This window comes from Balaenoptera physalus, assembly GCF_965194825.1.
Source record: "Balaenoptera physalus genome assembly, chromosome: 7".
NCBI classification, from domain to species: domain Eukaryota; kingdom Metazoa; phylum Chordata; class Mammalia; order Artiodactyla; family Balaenopteridae; genus Balaenoptera; species Balaenoptera physalus.
In genome coordinates, this window is record NC_138886.1 from 3,861,634 (window position 1) to 3,882,185 (window position 20,552).

The 20,552-nt window shown below is 47.4% G+C and overlaps 1 protein-coding gene across 7 annotated transcripts in view; it reads left to right on the plus strand.

The window, feature by feature from the left end:
• Positions 1-20,064, plus strand: part of TSC1 (TSC complex subunit 1) — a 48,395-nt gene extending 28,331 nt beyond the window's left edge. For all 7 annotated transcript variants that reach the window (XM_082468114.1, XM_082468116.1, XM_082468110.1 and 4 more), the window contains 15 exons: positions 584-759; positions 1,378-1,493; positions 1,871-1,982; positions 2,297-2,415; positions 4,170-4,239; positions 4,651-4,755; positions 5,043-5,601; positions 6,683-6,726; positions 7,320-7,486; positions 8,285-8,467; positions 9,368-9,478; positions 10,623-10,745; positions 13,794-13,981; positions 14,063-14,224; positions 14,633-20,064. In XM_082468114.1, the coding sequence (XP_082324240.1) occupies positions 584-759; positions 1,378-1,493; positions 1,871-1,982; positions 2,297-2,415; positions 4,170-4,239; positions 4,651-4,755; positions 5,043-5,601; positions 6,683-6,726; positions 7,320-7,486; positions 8,285-8,467; positions 9,368-9,478; positions 10,623-10,745; positions 13,794-13,981; positions 14,063-14,224; positions 14,633-15,128 (2,731 nt within the window). In that variant the 3' untranslated portion in view covers positions 15,129-20,064. The remainder of the gene's footprint in view (positions 1-583; positions 760-1,377; positions 1,494-1,870; positions 1,983-2,296; positions 2,416-4,169; positions 4,240-4,650; positions 4,756-5,042; positions 5,602-6,682; positions 6,727-7,319; positions 7,487-8,284; positions 8,468-9,367; positions 9,479-10,622; positions 10,746-13,793; positions 13,982-14,062; positions 14,225-14,632) is intronic.
• The last annotated feature ends 488 nt before the right edge of the window (positions 20,065-20,552 follow it).

Sequence of the window (20,552 nt, forward strand, 5' to 3'; positions counted from 1 at the left end):
GATGAGTGTTGTCCATCTTGATGTATGTCTATTTCCGTAAGCTAAATTCTTAGAAGTGGAACTCTGGATCACATAACAGGACTCTTTAGACAATTCTTCAAATATCCTCAGGGGCTTTCTCTCAGTTTGAGACTTGCTGCTCTGTATTTCTGGTCTAGGGATGGATTAGAATCCTGAGGCTTTGATAGGAGACCTTAAGTCAGCCTCAGCTACCTGGCAGTTTCCAGGTCTCCCTCTTGTTTGATTACCTTTGTGCCAAAGGAGAGTTTCCCCTGGTGACTGCTCTGCATAGTTTGTGTTCTGTTCTGAGGCTATGCCTGGTCTTTTGTTGATGGAATTTTTGTTTCAGATTAGTTTCTGATAACTTGATATAACCATTTTAAATAGGGAGGGTATAGGTTTGTAGAATGAATGGCTAATTCTTTATATCATAGTGCTGATTAGTGCTTGGGCTGGCGTGGTCCTGCCTGTTCTTTACTAGTCAGAGTTCAGTGGCTGGCATTGAGGTAGCGCTCTTCAGTATTTGATGGCTTGAATAAATGGATTATAACTTGCACTTCTTGACTTTCGTTGCCTTTTACAGGTGGAAGAGATTAGAAACACATGATGTTGTCATAGAATGTGCCAAAATCTCTCTGGACCCTACCGAAGCCTCCTATGAAGATGGCTATTCTGTGTCTCACCAAATCTCAGCCCGTTTTCCTCATCGTTCAGCCGATGTGACCGCCAGCTCTTATGTTGACACACAGAATAGCTATGGTAAAAAGTGACTTTGGTACTTATCTGCTTTACAACTTTGTCTCTAGAAAGCATTGTTTATTTTTGTTGACTTTTTTTTCCCTTTCCTAGAATAAGACTTAGTTCAGCTCCTAGGAACTGTTTCCCAAATATTTAAAATTTGAATTTGCCTCCATTTTCCCCTAAGTTTAATTTACAGTCCCATGTCCTTGATCTCCTTCTTGATAGTATGTCAACAGACTTGGGATGTGTCAACATTTAACAAAGAAAATGGATTAAAGGATTTGGCTTCTAGGCTCCAGCTCATAAAGGAATCTTAGATTTTTTCAGACACTTTTAGTGAGGCCCTCTGGGCTGTCACATTGACACAGTTTTGAATGAATCTGTACAATTCAGAATTGGATTCATGTAAAAGTCTAGGCTTATCTATAGGTAGCACCCAGCGAAGTTGTCATACAGGTTGTGCTTTTTCAAGTTACCCTAAAGCTTAACTAGACATCAAACCTTACTAAACTTTATTTCCAAAGGGTATTTAAAGAGGCTTTTAAATTATCAAATGGTCTCGAGGACCATAATTCTTTATCAGAATAATCTGAAGCCACACACTGACCCCCCTGTGTTCTTTCCCTTCCATTGTAGGGAGTGCTACTTCTACCCCTCACTCCACTTCTCGGCTGATGTTGTTAAACACGCCAGGGCAGCTACCTCAGACTCTGAGTTCCCTGTCGACACGGCTGTTAACTGAGCCGCCACAAGTATGGTGTCAAATAGTGTGCCTGCTTTCTTCTCTGCTTGCTGGTGAAGCTGACCATTTGGGTCAGGATTTAGCCTATGGTTGGGAAAATCTCTCACTGCTCATTTCAGGAGTTAGTTTTTAAGGATGCATGACATTTGCAAGAAAAGTTACTGTTGCCACTTGAGTTTCTTTTGGAGTCTAGACTTACAAAATGCAATGTGTCTCTTGATAAGGCTTTAATAAGATGCCTTTTTCCAGTTGAAAGGCTAAATTTAAGATCATTGGTCATGGACTTAAACCTCGGGAGGTTACCCTCGGGGGTATTCGTTAAACCTCGGGGGGTATACCCTCGGGGGTATTCGTTCCTCATCGCTGACCTGCCTTATTAACTTCCAGGCTACTCTTTGGAGCCCATCTGTGGTTTGTGGGATGACCACTCCTCCAACTTCTCCTGGAAATGTCCCACCTGATTTGTCACACCCTTACAGTAAAGTCTTTGGTACAGCGGGTATGTATATCTTAGGTTAGATTTGACTGGTTGGTTCGGGCCAGCCTTTTATGATAAGGAACTATCTCTTAGGTCGAATAGTGAGTTTGAGAGCCATTTGTAGTAGTAAACCTATTTTTGACAATACAAACCCCTGGAGCTTTCAGAACACATAAAGTGAACCTAAAAAAAAAAAGAAAGACTGATCCAAATCCCCAGAAAGTTAACTCTGGCAGCTTTCTTTGCAGTAATAGTTAAGCTGAAAAAAATTTGGCAGTTTTCCTAATTGTTTTACTTCCTCAAAGTGTGTATATTCTGCTCTTGTCTCTGAGCAGGTAGAAAAGGAACTCCTCTGGGAACCCCTGCAACCTCTCCTCCTCCAGCCCCACCCTGCCATTCGGATGACTACGTGCACATTTCACTCCCGCAGGCCATGGCCACAGCCCCCAAGAAGGTTTGCCTGGGCTCCTCTGCTGCCCTCCCCACCCGCCCACCCAAGCAAAGTGACTTGCTTCCAGCCTCACTTTGTGAAGCCTGTTATGCCAGATAGAAGTTTGACCTAGAATGTAATGGGTTTGAATCAGATCAATTCAAAATAGACTAACCAGCAGCTCTCAGAGTGTGATCTGCTGACTGCAGGGGTCTCAAAACACTTTAAGGGCATCTGCCAGGTCAGAACTACTTTCGTAGTAATATTAAGTGGTTATTCGCCCTTTTTACCGCATTGGCACTTACACTCATGGCACAGAAACAATGGTGGGTAAAAGGGCTGGTCCCTTAGTATAAAATCATACTCTCCTAGTAGGCATTGCATTCTTCTTCCTCGACGTGTTCTTTCAGTTTAACAGAAGAAAAGAAACAACAACAACAACAACAAAACAAACCTTGAGTGTTCCATAGAAAGAACGTGTATGTTTAATATTGTTTGTGATGAAGTAGGAAATAGACATAAAGCACCTCGAGTGCATACCAGTGTGTGGTGGTCACCACAAGCACCTGTGCCATTATTTGAGTTAAGAGCTGAACTAGTTGCTTTTTTTTTTCATGGAGCAGCAGTTTTATTTGAAAGAACAACTGGTGACAAACTATGGTTACTCATACTTGAGTGTCTGGCAGGCAGTTAGCTTCTTAGATGACAAACTGGGTCTGTCACTTCAAGATAAACAACTGACGGTATTTGTTGTCAGTGATAAAAAGGTGAAATTAGAATATTAAAAAACTGATATCTGGCACCAAGAGCTTAATAGTTTCCCCAAGTCTTTTATGATGAGATTGAGAAGTCTTGGGAAGCTTGGTTAATAATTTGAGTTTTTGATATTGTATAATGAAATGTTGCCACACTTAAAAGATCTGCATAACTTGGTGACCCAGTATTCTACATGCCCAGTATATATGTTATAGAATCACACGTAGGTAAAAGACGCATTTGGGGGACAAGGCAGACCAGGGGATCTTGACCCAGTGTGAAGAGTGAATTGCCATGGTTTCAGATTCTGCATTGTAACTAACCTTGAAGAAACACCCCTTGTCGAGTTCTGGTGGAGCATCAAAGATGCTCATCCGCCGTTATCTAAGAAGTCTGTTTACTCTTTATAACTACTTATCTGTGGGCTCTAGAGTTTCCTTCATACACTTGAGCCAGAATAACCTAGCAGCAGAGCAGAGGCAGACATAAGAACCCAGCTTTCTTCCCCTAAGCCAGATATGAAAGGGATTGCAAAAATGTGAAACAGCTTGACGCTTCTCACTGAACTTATTTTTATTTATCATAAAACTATGTTATTTATGTTTACATGTATTGGGTCGGTTTTTTTCGGCCGCGCCGCACATCTTGTGGGATCTTAGTTCCCTGACCAGGGATTGAACCCGCGCCCTCAGCAGTGAAAGCCGGAGTCCTAACCACTGGACCTCCAGGGAATTCCTGGGTTTGTTATTTTTTAAGTGAATTAATAATTTTAAAATTCTGTTTTAGTTTGTAACATGGTAACTATCAATAGGTATAACCACATAAACAAAGTCCTTGAGATTCTCAATGATTATTAAGAATAGGAAGGCGTCCTGAGACCAAACAGTTTGAGAACCATGGGGCTAAACTTTAAACTCCTTTATAATATGCTAAAATTTTAGGTGTTTAGGATATTTCTCTAATATTAGAGAACATGTACACAATTTTCTGCCTTGTGATATAAATGGTACCTGTCTTTTCAGGAAGAGAGAACAGATTCTGCAAGGCCCTGTCTACATCGACAACACCATCTTCCGAATGACAGAGGATTAGGTAAAATCTCTGGGTAACAGTAGACCTTGCTTGATTCTTGATGGGTTATATGTGGAAACAGGGAAATTCTGGAACACCACAAATCACTGAAGCCCAGAGATAACAAAACATATAATTAATTCTAAAAGCCAGCCTAATAACAACATCCCCCAAAGCTTTTAAGTACCTGTGTTTTGAGCTGGTCGAGCTATGACTTTATCTGTTCTCTGAGATGTTAAGAACAGAGAGTTGTATCTTCTGTGGGATGATTTTTTGGTACCTTTAGTTAGATTATTGTAATATTTCGGCTTTCTGTGGGAGCTTCCTCTCTTCAGCAGAAGGAATCATAGTAGACCCATTCTGTTACAGTGGAAGCAGTTTTCACAGTGACGGGGATGACCAGTGTGTGTCTTTGTCTTTGTTTCTCTTCAGAAGAGCTACCTGGGAGCAAAGGGTCTGTCACTCTCAGTGATCTTCCAGGGTTTCTAGGTGACCTGGCTTCTGAAGAAGATAGTATAGAAAAAGATAAAGAAGAAGGTAACATGTGCGGGATTCTGGGCTTGTGTGGGATTGCTGCGAGTTGATAAAGCCCTTGTTCTGCCCTAGTACCAGGATTTAGCGTCAACACACACAGGCTTGCTTGGTCTTTCTTCTCTTGGGGGAGGAGCTGGGAGTTGTATTCTGAGTCCTGTGCCCGGTAAAGGGAGGCCACTGTGTACCTGTCCCTCTGGGGGGCCCAGGGCGGCGTGCGGCCCCACACTGCCTGGCCTTCCCCAGGTTGGCCCGTTGACTGTGCTGTCTCTTCTCTCCCTCCCTGCTCGCAGCGGCAATATCTAAAGAACTCTCTGAGATCACAACAGCCGACGCCGAGCCCCTAGCTCCTCGCGGAGGCTTTGACTCTCCCTTCTACCGGGACAGTCTCCCGGGCTGCCCACGGAAGACCCACTCAGCCGTCTCCAGTGCCCAGGGCACCGGTGCGAACCCTGAGCCTCTGAACTCCACCCTGGACAGGCTGGGGCCTGACACCCCAAAGCAAGCCTTTACCCCCATAGAGCTGCCCTGCGGAGGCGCCGAGGAGAGCCCTGCCGGGGACAGAGAGCGCCAGGCCTCTCTGGAGAGCGGCATCCTCGCTCCCAGCCCTTTTAAGATTCCGCCTCAGAGGGGAGTGGGGTTTGGCAGTGGGCAGCCTCCCCCATACGATCATCTTTTTGAGGTGGCACTGCCAAAGACTGCCCGTCATTTTGTCAGCAAGAAGACGGAGGGACTGCTAAAGAAAGCAAAAGGGAACACAGAGGAGGACTGCACGCCCTCTGCCTCCCCCATGGAAGTGCTGGACAGACTGATACAGCAAGGGGCGGACGCGCACAGCAAGGAGCTCAACAGGTAAGGCGCGGCAGCGCTGTTCTCTTTTTCTTTAAACGTTCCGTTTGATTATAAACTACAAGAAGCCGGTGGTTGGAAACAGGAATTATTCTTGTGCTCGCCAGAGGCAGCTGGTTCTCTGTTTTGTCAGGCGTCCTCCTAGCCTGTTGCCCTTCACGTACATGAATGTGTGTATCCTCCACACAGGCGCGTTAAACTCGGCTAATTCCTTAGGTAACAGGCCATTTAAAAATGAGTCGTTTATATTTGGGCTGTTCCGTGCCACTGTGCTGTGAGGAAGCTCAAATGCTTTCATCTTTGCTCTCTGGAAATTTGAGGATGAGGTTATGGTGTTCAAATAAAACAGAAAGAGCAGTCACAGAGTCTCCTTCTTCAGCTGCAGATTTGTTGTTGTTCTGTTTTGGTAACATAGTCCATTAGATGGAACATAAAAGCCGTCAGCATCTCAATGCAAGTTCATGGTGGCCTGCCCCTGCTCACATGGCTTAGGAACCTGTTAGAGAGCGCTGTTTTCACCCCTTCTTTATTACACTTTTAGAGGTGATCTAGAGAAAGAGTAAGGGAATCACTGGTCCACAGTGATGCCATTTCTAAACAGGCTCTTAGGGAATGCTAGTTTTAATTTTTCTTCTGTAGAATAACCTAAGGTGGAATTTGACAGATAACTGTAATGTTTAAGATCTCTTTTTGAGTGAAGTTTAGTGTAATAGACTCAGGTAAATTACCTGCTTTTTCCTTAACCTTGGGTGACAGTAGCTTCTCAACAGAGAGGGTTGAAAACAGCTCTCAGTGTGTTTGATCACTCAGTTGCCTTGGAGAGCTGACCAAAATTCAGAGGCTACAGTATGAGCTCCGAGTTAGGGCCTTTCCACTCTGGAAACTTGGTCGTGCTTAATGGGGGCCCCTTCCATCTGCTGTAAGGCCCCTCCTCTTACCCCAGGTGGGCTTTGTGTTTGAAACTTTCTCATGCCTGTGCACTTGTGACCACAAGGAAGTAATCTAATGTTACTGCAATTAAAAGTCCAGTTAAGTTTTTCTAGGTAAGATCTGTAACTTTGTCACTCAAAAACTTTTTTCCTAGGTTGTCTTTACCCAGCAAGTCTGTCGACTGGACCCACTTCGGAGGTAAAGTTGTTACTTTAGCTCCAAATCCAGCCCATAGAGATCCTGCTTGCTTGTTGCCTTTTCTGTCTTTGAAGGAGGTGCCCTGTAGGAAACATCTCCCCTTCCCTACTGCTCCAGCCAGGTTATCTGCTTGGGTACAGAGTCTCTCACATGTTGCAAAGTCAGCATTTCCTATTTTTGTAAAGTGGCAAGTGCCACGTGCTTGAGAGCAGAAGTGCAAAGAGGCAGGCCTCATGCTAGCCTTCCCTAGAAAAGATCCAAGTGAAGTGAGTGGTGCTGGGACAGTTCTTGAGCGAGAACCTACCAAGAAGCAAGAAAAGGAGTCATAGCTAGCTAGCTAGCTAGCAGATTTGTGGGGAAAAACACTTGGAGCTCTCAAAGAGCCATCCTACATTGTACCCCTGTGCGTTCCTTTAAAAGGAAGATGGGTAGTAGGTACTGCCCCTCCCCCTTCCCCAGTGAGTGACTGTGGCTGGAAACCAGGTGGTCATTTGCAAAGTGAGTGACTTTGTTTCTTCAAGAATCGTGGCTGGGGCTTGACTGAACGCTATGTAAAAGGCATCTCTGCCGCCCTCCCTCTGCTTTACAATCAGGCTCCGCTCCCTCAGATGAGACGCGCTCCCTCCGTAACCAGTTGCTCTTACTGCACAACCAGTTACTCTATGAGCGTTTTAAGAGGCAGCAGCACGCGCTTCGGAACAGGCGGCTCCTGCGCAAGGTGATCAGGGCAGCTGCTCTGGAGGAGCACAACGCTGCCATGGTGAGCACCTCGGGGCCCGGGCGGGGCTCGAGGCCAGAGCTCTCCGTCCTGGCGCCGCCCGCTGGCGCGGCCTGGGGCAGGTCACTCCGTCTCTGCGGTTAATACGCGAACGGCCACATCCCGGAATTCCCTTGTAGCTCTTCGAACCCACGGGGACAAGTGTTTTTTTTTGTGTCTGTTGGTCTGTAATTGGCTGTGATGGTAACAGAGGCAAAAGATGATTCTGTTTCTCCAAAGGTAAAACCAGCTCTCCTGGAGCAGTTTTATGGCAGAAACTTGGAGGGCAGTTAAGCCAGTCAGACCTGGAGAGTGACCTTGGCTCTAACACTCATTACCTTAGGAAAGTCATTTAGCCTCTGGACGCCTCTGTTACCCATTCTGTAAAATGAGAAGAATAATCGCAGCATCTACTTTCTAACTGTGGTGGTTAAAAAAACCGTGTCAGTAAGCATTTGCCCATTGCTGGTGCAAGGTAAGCTTTCAGTCAGTGTTCGTCACTTTAGTGACCTTGGCCAGTACCAGCACTTACTTCAGTGCTGGGGCTTAGGACTTTTGAAAGTATCAGGGGCAAGTTGATCGCTGAGAAAAGTCCTTTAAGCAACTTTTGATCCATTTGCTAATGTGGAATTTGGAAACCCTTGACCAAAAGCCAAGTTAGACAGCAGTGAGCTGTCAGTTTCTGGGCCTGTGGTTAGCCCGTGCCTGTTCAGATGAAGCGTCTGCAGCACGCGTTGAACTTGAGGGTCACTGCCCATGCTGGAAGGCAGCTAAAATGATGGCCTCTTTGGTCTCTGCTAGAAAGACCAGTTGAAGTTACAAGAGAAAGACATCCAGATATGGAAGGTTAGTCTGCAGAAAGAACAAGCCAGATACAGTCAGCTTCAGGAGCAGCGAGACACGGTGGTCACCCAGCTCCACAGCCAGATCAGACAGCTTCAGCACGACCGGGAGGAGTTCTACAACCAGAGCCAGGAGTTACAGGTACGAACTGCAGCGCCCAGCAGAGGCCGCCAGGAAAGGGCGGGAAAGCACCTGATTCATCTCTGAAATCGTGGCAGGTAGATTTCACATCAGGTACATTTTATTTAGGGCAGAGGGTCCCCAGCTTTCTGGGTTCACAGTTTTGTTAGCATTTCAGTAATTTTCTCCTGGTACTCCACAGCCAAAAGAAACATCTAACAGTTCTGCCCAGTAAGTAGATCCAGACAACTTAGGATTTAGGTCCTAACGACTTAGTAGCTGTTAGAAAATAATACACATACTTTATTTTTCAATTTTCAATCTCATTTTTGAGTGACCATGGTCACTTACAAATGCGGTATGTGTACCTTTTGGGCACTGCCGAGTCTCAGACCTTGGAATCAGATGAGACACTGACGCCCTCAATTCCTGTTTCACATTGGTTTTCTCATGGTGATATTTGTCACAGCAACCACCTACAAGCCCAGCTTTGCAAAGATAATACGTGTTCCACAGGCACGTAGAACACCTGATACTGAAACGCTGAGCTCCCTCTAGCTAGTAGTTCACATTATGACCAGTAGATGTCACTGTGTTTCCCTCGAAATTTAAAACTAGCCCCACAGCGCCTCTGTGAGCCTGCTGTGTAGCCCTAGGGCTCTTTGGTGCACAGTTGGGGAACTGCAGATTTAAGGGTTTGTTTTGGTTTTTGTTTTTCCTTTTGATAATCAGTCAGAAACTCAGAAATTAACTATAACTTACTTTTTAAAACTAAGAAGTTAGTTTTAAGCCTGATGGCCCAAGAATAGTAGAGCAACAGAGGCACGAGGCTTTCCTGGTTCTCTGTGGGCCGATGGCCAGGTGTACCCATGGCCTGGGCTGCTGGCACTCTGTAACTTCCTGGCACGTCTCCTTGGGCAGACGAAGCTGGAGGACTGCAGGAACATGATCGCGGAGCTGCGCATAGAACTGAAGAAGGCCAACAGCAAGGTGTGCCACACCGAGCTGCTGCTCAGCCAGGTGTCTCAGAAGGTAAGAGGCGGGCAAGCTGGGCCGTGCTCACACCACTGCTGATGTTCTTCCTCCAGACAGGACACGTGCATTACTTGTGTGTCTGTGTCAGGCGTTCCCAGCAGGGAGTGACGCTGCTCCCCTCCCCCCAGGGGACACTGGGCAATGTCTGCAGACATTTTTGGTTGACGTTTTTTGTTTTGTTTTTTTATTTATTTTTGGCGGCGTTAGGTCTTCATTGCTGCACGCGGGCCCCCTTTAGCTGCAGCAAGCTGGGGCCGCTCTTCACTGGAGTGCGTGGGCTTCTCATTGCAGTGGCTTCTCTTGTGGCAGAGCATGGGCTCTAGGCACACGGGCTTCAGTAGTTGTGGGACGCGGGCTCAGTAGTTGTGGCTCACGGGCTCAGTAGTTGTGGGTCACGGGCCCTAGAGCGCAGGCTCAGTAGTTGTGGCGCATGGGCTTAGTTGCTCCGCGGCATGTGGAATCTTCCTGGACCGGGGCTCAAACCCATGTCCCCTTCATTGGCCGGCGGATTCTTAACCACTGCGCCACCAGGGAAGTCCTGGTTGACGTTTTTGATGCTACTGACATCGAGTGGGCAGGGGCCGAGGTGCTCCTCAACATCAGACAGTGCGTGGGCGGCCCTGCAGCAGGGGACTGCCTAGCCTGAGCCCTGGTCTGTGTGTATCCCGGGAACTTGTTCTCAGTACTTCGTTTACATAAATGTGAAGAGTTCGTTCAGGCTTCTGAGCTATGATCTTTTCCTCTTTGGAAGTCATTGCACTCGTATGTAAATCACTTACTCAAGAACCTGTGGGTTTATCCCAGGGCTTTATCCCCCTGGACCTAACATCTCTGCTGTGGTGGTTGTGTACATACCCATCTCCTCGAGGTGCCCTGTGGGTGGCCAGTTTTGATGTGGAGCATTTGTGCCTCTTCCCCTTTGCATAGGGACAATTTTGAAGTACGTTTCTGTCCATTTTTGATGCCCTTGTATGCCTTCCTCCCCACCAGCCGTTGTGGTGTGGCCTTTGAAACCACGGGGGTTGTTTACACTGACTCAGCCCTGAAATAGTGTGCTCCTAGCTGGTTCCCTGTTTAATGTCCATTTGCTAGCTTTGTGTCGTCAGATCTTTCACTTCGCTTGTTTCTGTGTTTTTGTTAGCTCTCAAATAGTGAGTCGGTCCAACAGCAGATGGAGTTCTTGAACAGGCAGCTGTTGGTTCTTGGGGAAGTCAACGAGCTGTATTTGGAACAACTGCAGAACAAGCATTCAGACACCACAAAGGTATGTGGGCTTGGGGAGCCAGACCCTACCTGGGACGCTGTTAGGACCCAGGCAATATGCCTATGGCACAGCACAGAGAATGGCTTATGAATTGTTTCCTGAAAGATGGCGTGGCAGACCTAGTGTCATTTCCACCTCTCCCTGGTCTGGCAACACAGGCACTTTTCAGCTATCACACAAGCTTGTTTCCCTTAGTTGGGTTGCTTTGAAATTAAATCAGTTATATGTGAAAGCACATAATGGTAATTGGTACAGATTAGATGATACAAATGTTTTTCTTCTTTTTTTTTTTTTTTTTCTTTTTTTTTGGCCACACCGCGCGGCATGCGGGATCTTAGTTCCCTGACCAGGAATCAAACCTGTGCCCCCTTCATTGGAAGCGTGGAGTCTTAACCACTGGACCACCAGGGAAGTCCCAAAAGTGTTTTCCTTCTCTTACCCATGCCCCCTTCTTTAAAGAGAGAGAGACAGGCTGACAGATAAAGAAAAAGGATGGGGAGCCAATTCTGTTTAGCATATAACTCTCAGGGCTGTAGGTTTATACTGCTATAAATATTTTTTTTCTTCGTAATGTTGAATTTAATTTCAGCAGATGGTGGTTCAGTCCTGGCAACAAGGCCAGCGTTGGGATGATCTTACATTAATTAGTGCCTTACCAGTGGTGTCGAGGCAGAAGTTTTATGTCACTTTATAAATAGCCTCGGGTAATGTTGGTGAATGAGTTGGGAATGGAATTTTAAGAATAAATGCTTAGATGCCTCCTGTCACTAACTTCTTTATCACACACAGGCTTTCTTTTTAGGATTTTTTGGGCTTGTGCTTTGTAAAGCTTTTTTTTCTTTTTCCTTGGCCAAATGTAGGGAGTAGTCTTAGAATCAGAGAGGTGGAATTTTCATAATAGTTATTCTTATTTCTCAGCTTCTCCTCAACTCTCAGATTCAGACTCCCTTTAGAAGGATGTTAAATGTGGAACTTTCTCTAGAAACCAGCTCTCACTTATTTTGGAAGTATAATGGCCTCAGAAAAAGAAAGAAGGGAAAAGAGACCTGAGGGACTGGAGAACCTCTGAAAAAGCTTACTTAAACACACTCCTAACTCTCCCAAGAGAAGTGTGGATGGGCGCCGCGGTGCTGTCTTTTGGTTGGAACACTTACGCCCTTGGGGCCTCAAGCAAGCCACCTGACCTCTTTGGGCCTGGCTTCACAGTTCATAAAATGCGCATGGTGATACTGACTTGCAAACCTTCAGCCATAAGCAGCAACAAAAAAAAAGACTTCACTGGCTTAACCATAAAGAGTTTCATTATTTCTCTTGACAAGAAGTCCCGAGGCAGGTGAGTTCCAGGTTGGTCAAGTCAGCAGCTGAGGGACGACAGCAGCAAGGAGCCTGGTTCTTTCCACTCTTCTGCACCACCCGACCTATCCTCTCAACCTTGTCTTTGGGCTGTCTGTGCTCCTGGTTGCAAAGTGTGTGCCACAGTTAACACTGTCACAGGTAGATGTCATGATGTCCCCTGGAGGAGGAGAGCATCGCCTCCTGCAGGTCTCTCTCATCAAGGAAACCTTTCCCAGGAACTCTCCACCAGACCTCCCACCCTTGTTATTGGCCACGATTATGTCATGTGTCCATCCCTAGCCAGCCATGGCTTTGAACCTGTTTTTGGACCTGGAGCTGGGCTTCCTCTTGTTCAGTCCAGTAGGGGACGAGAAATGGGTATCTGAGCATCAGGTGGGGAATGGCTGGTAGGTACTGGGTGTAGCCCCTCTTACATGGCTGTGAGAGTTAGTGATAGCGCATAGATGTTCCTAGTTCAATACTTTGTTTGATTCTCCGTAAATACTTACTGTCGTTTCCGACAAAAGTTCAGTTTGTTCACCTAACCTATGCTGAAGTCTGGAGCCATTACGCATAGCCGGAACGGCCACATTATCTGGTCCCAGTCCTGAGCTTAACTCGATCCCGTTCTGACCGAGGAAGCATTGGACTTGCTGGTCATCTTCGAGGTGGGGTGCCTTCAGGGAAGCTCATCTCCTTGCTCCTTATGGTTTATTATCTTTTTTAAAAAGACAAATGTATGGTAATTTTAAGTTTATGTATATTTTACCACCATAAAAAAGCCACACAACACAAACGTAGCATATACTTGTTAGAAAAGCATCCTTTCCACCTCTCTTCTGAGCATAGTGCACACTTGCTGTTTCCATCTGTCGGCAGGCAGCTTGTCTTCCTGGCATGATTGACAAACCTTGTCAGGGTACCTGGTCTGCAGATGTTCATTCCTGTTGCGTCTCTAGCTTTATCTTAGTTGGTATTAGGGGAGGGAGAAGAGTAGAAAAGAAAACAAACGACCCACACCGCCACCGCGCTGAACCGCACCTTCACCGCGCTGAACCACACCGCCACCGTGCCGGCCCACACTGCCACTGCGCTGAACTGCACCGCCACCGCGCTGAACCTCACCGCCACCGTGCCGGCCCACACCGCCACCGCGCCAGCCCACACCGCCACCGCGCTGAACCGCACCTCCACTGCGCTGAACCACGCTGCCACCGCGCCGGCCCACACCTTCACCGCGCTGAAATCATAACTGAATATTGGCGTGTTTTCAGAATGTGTGTGTTAACATGGTTGATCACACTATTCACGTGGCTTTATAATCTGCTTTTTTATCTTTTACTGATACACATAATTTTTAAAAACTTATTAAATAGAAAGTGTACTTTAATTTACTTATTTTCTTGACGTTAGACTTCATAGTTTCTAGTTTTTTGCTCTTCTGAATATGCTGTGCTGATTATTTTTGTGCCCAAATGTCTATTCATGTTTCAAATGATTTCCTAAGGGATAGATTTCAGGGAAGGATTAGTAGGTACTTACTGCTAGCCTACTTTCCAGAAAGTTGTACTAGTTTCTATTTCCACTAGCAATATACTAATAAAGTACCTTCTCAATGTTTGTTACATTGCTTTTGCAAAGTGGGTATGGCATTTTCATTTTCTAAAAGTACTAACTCCAATTCCTTTTTTTGTTTGTTTGTTTTGTTTTAAGGAAGTAGAAATGATGAAAACTGCATATCGGAAAGAACTAGAAAAAAACAGAAGCCATGTTCTCCAGCAGAATCAGAGGCTGGATACTGCTCAAAAACGGATTTTGGAACTGGAATCTCATCTAGCCAAGAAAGACCACCTTCTTTTGGAACAGAAAAAATATTTAGAGGATGTCAAACTCCAGGCAAGGTAACTTGGAGGGGGAAAGGTTTTTGTTGTGATGTATTTAAGTAGAACTTCCCACATTCTGGGGTGGTCTGTATCTTTCAGAGGACAGCTGCAGGCCGCAGAGAGCAGGTATGAAGCTCAGAAGAGGATCACCCAAGTGTTTGAATTGGAGATCTTAGATTTATACGGCAGGTTGGAGAAGGATGGCCTCCTGAAAAAACTTGAAGAAGAAAAAACAGAAGCAGCCGAAGCAGCGGAAGAAAGGTAGGAGCAAAGAGTCGGCAGCCGTGGCCTTGTCGTGAGGCTGCCGCTGACAGAGCGGGGAGGCATCGTGTGGTGTTAGCAGCGGTCCCAGCCGGACAGGCGAGACTGCAGCTCTCAGCTGCGTCCCTCAGAGCGCCCAGCCATCCTTCTGAGCTCCTTGTCCTGGGGCCCGAGTCACTTGATAATGGTCCTGGGAAGCGTTCCTATTTAAGATCACTGTCCGATATCCCTGGTTGTGGCTTAGCTTTCTCTTCATGAGCTCTCAACACGGGAGTCCTCTCTTCTAGAACGTAGAGCGGGCCGGCAGAGCTCGGCGTCGGTGCGAGCGCGGGTCTGCGTAATTCCTTGCTTCCCAAACACGGGCACTGCAACCACCAGCTCCCTTTCTCGTCCTCGGATTTCTTACAGGCTCGACTGTTGTCGTGACGGCTGCTCGGATTCTGTGACAGGGCACAACAGTGAAGAGGCATCTGGCCCTAACGGGGAGACCAAGCCTCCCAGGCCCGGAGGCAGCAGCAGCAGCAGCGGCGGCAGTGAGCTTTCTACCCCGGAGAAACCCCCAAACCCGAGGGTGGGCCCGCTCAGCAGTCGCTGGGAGACTGCCGTGGGAGAGCCCACCGCGGGCATCCCTGTGACTGTCGGCTCACTTCCTAGTTCAAAAAGCTTCCTGGGCATGAAGGCTCGAGAGCTATTTCGTAATAAGAGTGAGAGCCAGTGCGATGAGGACAGCCTGACCAGCAGTAGCCTTCCTGAGACCCTAAAGACAGAGCTGGGCAAAGACTCGGGTGTGGAAGCCAAGCCCCCCCTGAACCTAGACGGCCCGCAGCCGCCTCCCCCGAAGCCAGACAGCGTGGGGCAGCTCCGTATCATGGACTACAATGAGGCACAGCACGAGCACAGCTAGGGACGGTGCCAGGCAGTGTTACCCGCGCAGCGCCGGCCTGGAGCGGGACGTGCGAGCGCCCGTTTCGGAGCTCTCCCGTTTCCAGGGTTTGAGGGGCTAGCTCCCGCAGCGGAAATGGGGTGGGGGTCCTTTGACAGTTGACTGAATGCAGAACGGTTTTTGGATCTGGCATTGAAATGCCTCTTCAGTTTCCCTTCGGCCACCCTCTCTTTCATTTACCTGGCAGCGTGTACTAACCCGAGGGCCAGGGTGCATTCCTCACTAGCTTTATTTTCTTCCTTTTCCCCCCAAATGGTTGTGTCCTGTGCAATATGAGGCCAAATCTAATCCTGGAGTCTCACACACCACCCGCTCCTTTCCTGAAGCTCAGTTAGCTGGGCGGGCTCTCCGTGAGCCCGGGTCCTTGTTGGCATCACAGGTAAGTCTGGTTTTGTCCCTTTCCAGGAGGATGTGACATGCAAAGCTGATCATCTTCACATGAGAGCTTTCACATGAGATGTTGTCACTGCTTTTGGTTCTAACATCCATCATCTAAAGCCGCAGATCTAGAAAAACAATGGTTTATTCTCTCTTAAGTTCTTTTGGCGGTTCTGATAAGCTTCCTAGAAAGTTCCATGTGAACTAAGGTCTGTTGTTGGAAAAGTCTGGAGCTGGCACTGTGGAGACCATGCTCCCCTTTGGGAATGCTCTGTCCCCCTGCCCCACTACCTCTTGCTTATGTGGCGTTTGCTCGAAAGCTGGTACTGTTCTGATTACAGGCTGGGGTGTGGGTGGTCAGGCGTGTTTTCTGCAGGAGGGAGGATGGTGGCTGGAGCAGCTCCCTGGAAAGGAAAGTGCTGGGGATGAGGGCCTGCCCCTTCAGGCGGGGTGGCGCTAGCTGTTTGCCTCTCTTCCCTGTCCCGTGTGCCTCCTGTTTACGTCAGCTTCTCTGGAATGCTGCAGCAGAAAGGCTCTGAAGGTCCAAAGAGTTTCTTCAACGTTTTATGACCATCGTGTCTCAGGCTGTGAGAGTTGCCTCGCTATAGTAGATTCTAGGCCACCAAAAAGGTAACAGCTTTTTCACACCAATGCTGACTTTCAGGGGCCGACCCTGCAGGGGGCTTGATGCTGCTCCCCTTGCACGTGTTGGTCATGGCAGAGCATTAAAGGAGAGTCCTGGAGAGGGTTGACAGAGCTGACTGCCTGGGCCCAGTGGGCTGCCTGCACGTGCTTGGGAGAGGTGACACAAGTCAGAACATGGGTCGTGGCAGAGAATTTGAACTCAGCAGGTGCTCCTGAAATGAATGCTAGAAGCCTAAGAATTGTTGCCTAGTGAACCAGCCGAGGCTGAGGCCGGCGGGGGGAGACTGGTAGGAAAGAGCCAGTGAACTTGGCTTTTTTCTTTCTCATCTTTCAGTTAAAAGTGTAGAAGGGTTCATCCATGAAGAGGGAAATGGCAAACTGAAATGGTACGAAACTTTAGTGCATATGGAAGCTTCCAGCACATGAGGGTAAAAGTCTCTTTTTTAAAGTGTGGCAATAAATATTCTAGCCTCCCAAATAGCCAAAGGGAGCTAGAGAATGAGACTCCATGTCACCATGGCTGTACTGGCAGACCACCTCCTTGGGACAGGATCTCTGGGTGTGACTGATGGATCCCAGCTTGAGGGAGGGTGTGTGCCCGACTGCTCCAGCCCAGCGCGGGGCCAGCAATTGCCGCTGGATGCCTGATGTGGAGTATTAATGACACCACGGATGTTTAATTCAGCTTTTTCCAAAGGAAAGCTTAAAATCCAATATGTTCTGGTTTCCTATTACAGTTTTATTTAGAAAAGGAAAACATGAACAAATCCAGGAAAAAAAAAGTTACCAGGTAACTATTGAAACTGTTTCTAAATGCTTATCCCCTCCCCAAGCCCAGGAGATCTGTGCCACAGAACAAAGATACCAGGCACTTAAATCAAAGCCTTTACCCTAACTGCAAAAGCAAGGAGGCCAATGTAAAGAAAGAAAAAAAAATTTTTTAATGGACAGATTGTAAAAATACAGGGAAGAAGGAGGCAGCGTGGTAAAGTGGACTGGGGCCCGGGCTGGAGGGCCTTGGCATGCTCCTCCAGCCGGGGCATCCGTTTGCTCAGCTTTATAACCATGGCTGACCCCAGCAGCTGCACTCAGCTTCCTTTGGGCTCTAGGAGGCCATGGATTTTATTCAGCCAAGGCTGGGGGATGGAGGCCTGGAGTCATGCTGAAGTTAACCCAGCCTGAAAATTTAGGCTTTTATATTGCAAAGGACTTGAGTCGATAATAAAGTTTGGTTTGGTTTTGAAAATCATAGACTTGCCAAGAGTCAGCGGGTCACTCGATTATGCTGCAGTGAGTATTTTTAAGGATGGAAAGGTGATAGTGGTAGAGGAACTCCCGAGAGAGAATTCAGGCCTGGCAACAGGCAGGGCAAAGGCAGTAGAACCGTCACATTCAAGGCAGAGCCTGTATTCCCAGACGTTAGGGTTAAGCTCCACCAGAGTCACTTGGAGCAGGCTTGCCTGCTTCAGAGCTGTTTGGCCAGTGTCCATAACCTGTTCCGCTCACCACCTGACACTAACCAGGGTCAGCGTAGACCCTGAGAGAAGATGGGAGTCTGCTTCTTGGGAGTCTTGGGAGCATGAAACCTTGTTTTAAAAGGGAGCACTACAGTATCATTGCAGGGGGGCGGGAGGGGAGATGATAGCATGGTCTCCGTAGAGAAAATGAGTTCCTGAATCTACTACAGGTAAATAAGTACATGGATCTCTATCAGACAGAACTTTTCATGGATTTTAAAAAAGCTTTTGACAAGGTTCTGTCACAAGCCTATGAAATTTGTTACTGTGGAATTGGAAGAAATATTTGGTCATGAATAAGAAAACTAACTGAAATCCAAAGGTAGGAGATGAAGACCATTTCTTGGGTCAGAGGTTTCCTTGGAGATGAGTGCCGGGACCAACCCTATAAGGTGGGTGGGTAGATGTGACCTCCCTAGGTTTGTCAGCAGAGTTTTTCAGGAGGGAAAACTGCCCAACCTTTGGGAATAAGCTGCTGAAGGTTCTTATTAGGCTCTGTGGGTGGAGAGAGAAATGATAGATAAGCTGCTTTGTGAGCCAGAATATATGTCATGTGTTTAGGTGGAAATAGTCCAAACTCTTCTTAAAAGGTAAACTGTTACAATCCAGGGAGATGTCCTGGAAGCCACTGACAGTTGGAAAGATTAGCCCACCGTGCCACCATGGCCACAGAGGCCAGCTCCCCACTGGGCAAAACCAGGACAGTGGGAAACAAAACTCCAGACCTGGGCCGTCCCCATTTGCAACAGCACATGTAGTTTCCAGTGTTTTTGTTGAGAAAGGTAAAACTCTAGTAGTTTTGTAAAAAGGATAAATAAGACGATCATGATGATGAGAGAGGGTCCGTGGAGACCACAGAGGTTCAGACTCACAGTTAAGAGTAAAAAATTGGGTGTTTCTGTGTAGAGAATATAACAAAAGTGCTATGACCAGTCAATGTGAATTTTCACCAAATACTAGAACATACCACTTGAAGCCAGAAAGAAATAACTGAAGAACAAGTGAAAGACAGTACTACATGGAGATGCAGTTTTTCTAACCAAAAACAGTAAGAGGTGTTAGAAAGTGTGGACAGGTCTAAGGAGGGTTTGGGCAGAGTGAAGACTCAGTCCAGAGCTGCTGTCGAGGTGGAGTGCCACCCACCTTGTGCGGATGCTCTGAGAGGCCGCCGTCTCCTCAGAGTGGCTCCGGGAGCAGCCCAAGCCCACCCAGAAGTGTGTGTCTCGCGTGGGGAAGAAAGCTGTCTTTCGTGGAATGACCCAAATCGGCATGTCTCACTCTGGGCATTTTCACTGTTCGAGGTACGTGCGTTAAAATTGACCAGCCATGAGTATGGGAAGATGTTTGCGTATCTGTTTACATCCAGAGTTCTCTGACATGTGCCCCTGCCCTCCCCCAGACTGTGACAGAGGAATTGATTGCACTTGATTAAGCTTTTCTTTATAGATGAAAGAACACATTGAGGTTGGGGCCTGGCCCCCGGGCTGCTGCTGTGACCCTTGTCCCCACGTGGCTCGTTTCCCCGTCCGTGACTCTGATGTGCCCGGGGGAGCGGTGTTTCCGTCTTCTCCACTCCGTCCTGCAGTCTGTATGTGCCGCCCTGAGAGAAGATGGCTGTAGCTACAAGGGGAACCTGCCTGCGATAGTCGAACACCTGGGCCCACGACGGCTTCTGGCCTTGAAACGAGTTAACGAAGGCAGAGGAGCTTTCTCTCCCCCTTCCCGTCCCGGCGCCACAAAATTGTCCATCCTTGGGGATAAGTAGACTAGTTGAACCATTGGAGTAGGCGTTTTAGAGGAGACCCTTCCCCCCCAGGCCAGCCCCTCCTCCCTTGCCCCACCTTGATACAGTGTTTGGACGGGAGGGTGCGGCGCTGCTCTTGGCAGCAGACACTTTGGCTTATTGAAGAGGCAGCCAGGCGTTTTGCACTAGGAAGAATCAGTGATCACTTTGCAGAAGACGTCTATGGACCATAAATATATTATGGAGGAACAGATTTTGCTAAGACATAATCTAGTTTTGTAACTCAATCATGGATCAACCATATGTGGCTCACTTGCAGTTTAAAGGGGTCCCATCACTGAAAAAGAGATTTTTTTTGGCTGACTGCTTTTAGCTAAATTTAAGAAAGTCATCTCTTGTCAAAAGGTTTACACCTTCCCGTCTCGATCTTAAAAGCATGTCAAACAATCCACATCAGTTGCCATAAATGCGAACTGCAAGAGGAAATGGTACAATCTTAGTGAATGGGAATTGGAATCAAAAGGGTTTGCTGTCCTTCTTAGAATGTTCTAAAATGTCAAGGCAGTTGCTTGTGTTTAACTGTGAACAAATAAAAATTTATTGTTTTGCACTACTTTGCTGTATTGACATGAAGTGACTCATGTTGGCCTCTGAGGGGCTTATAGGCAAAGTAGGAACTCGTCCAAAGATGGAAAGCCTCAGGGTCTGGATTGGTTGGTTACCTTGGGTGGCTGGAGGGGGTGCTGACAAGTGGAATCTGGCTTTAGTCCCTGTAAGATCCTTTTGTTCTGGCAAAGAGCCACAAATCCTACCTTTATCTGCCTCAAATTCACGCTCTTCCCACAAAGTGTCATGGTGGTGTTGGGGGAGGTGACTGGAGCCATCTCGAGCAGAAAGCTCTCAAAACCAGGCGGCGGGCCGGGCCTGCACAGCCATCCAGCCTTGCTTTTGGTGTGTGCTTGCCTTCCTAGGGGTTGGCCGGCACATCGGGTTTAATGCAGCCCTTTTGGAGGAGCCCAGGTGGCACCGAAGTTGTCAAACGCTTACAGACCCTGAGCCTTGCCGATTGTGCCTTACGAGTGTGCTGAGGAGGGAGTGCAG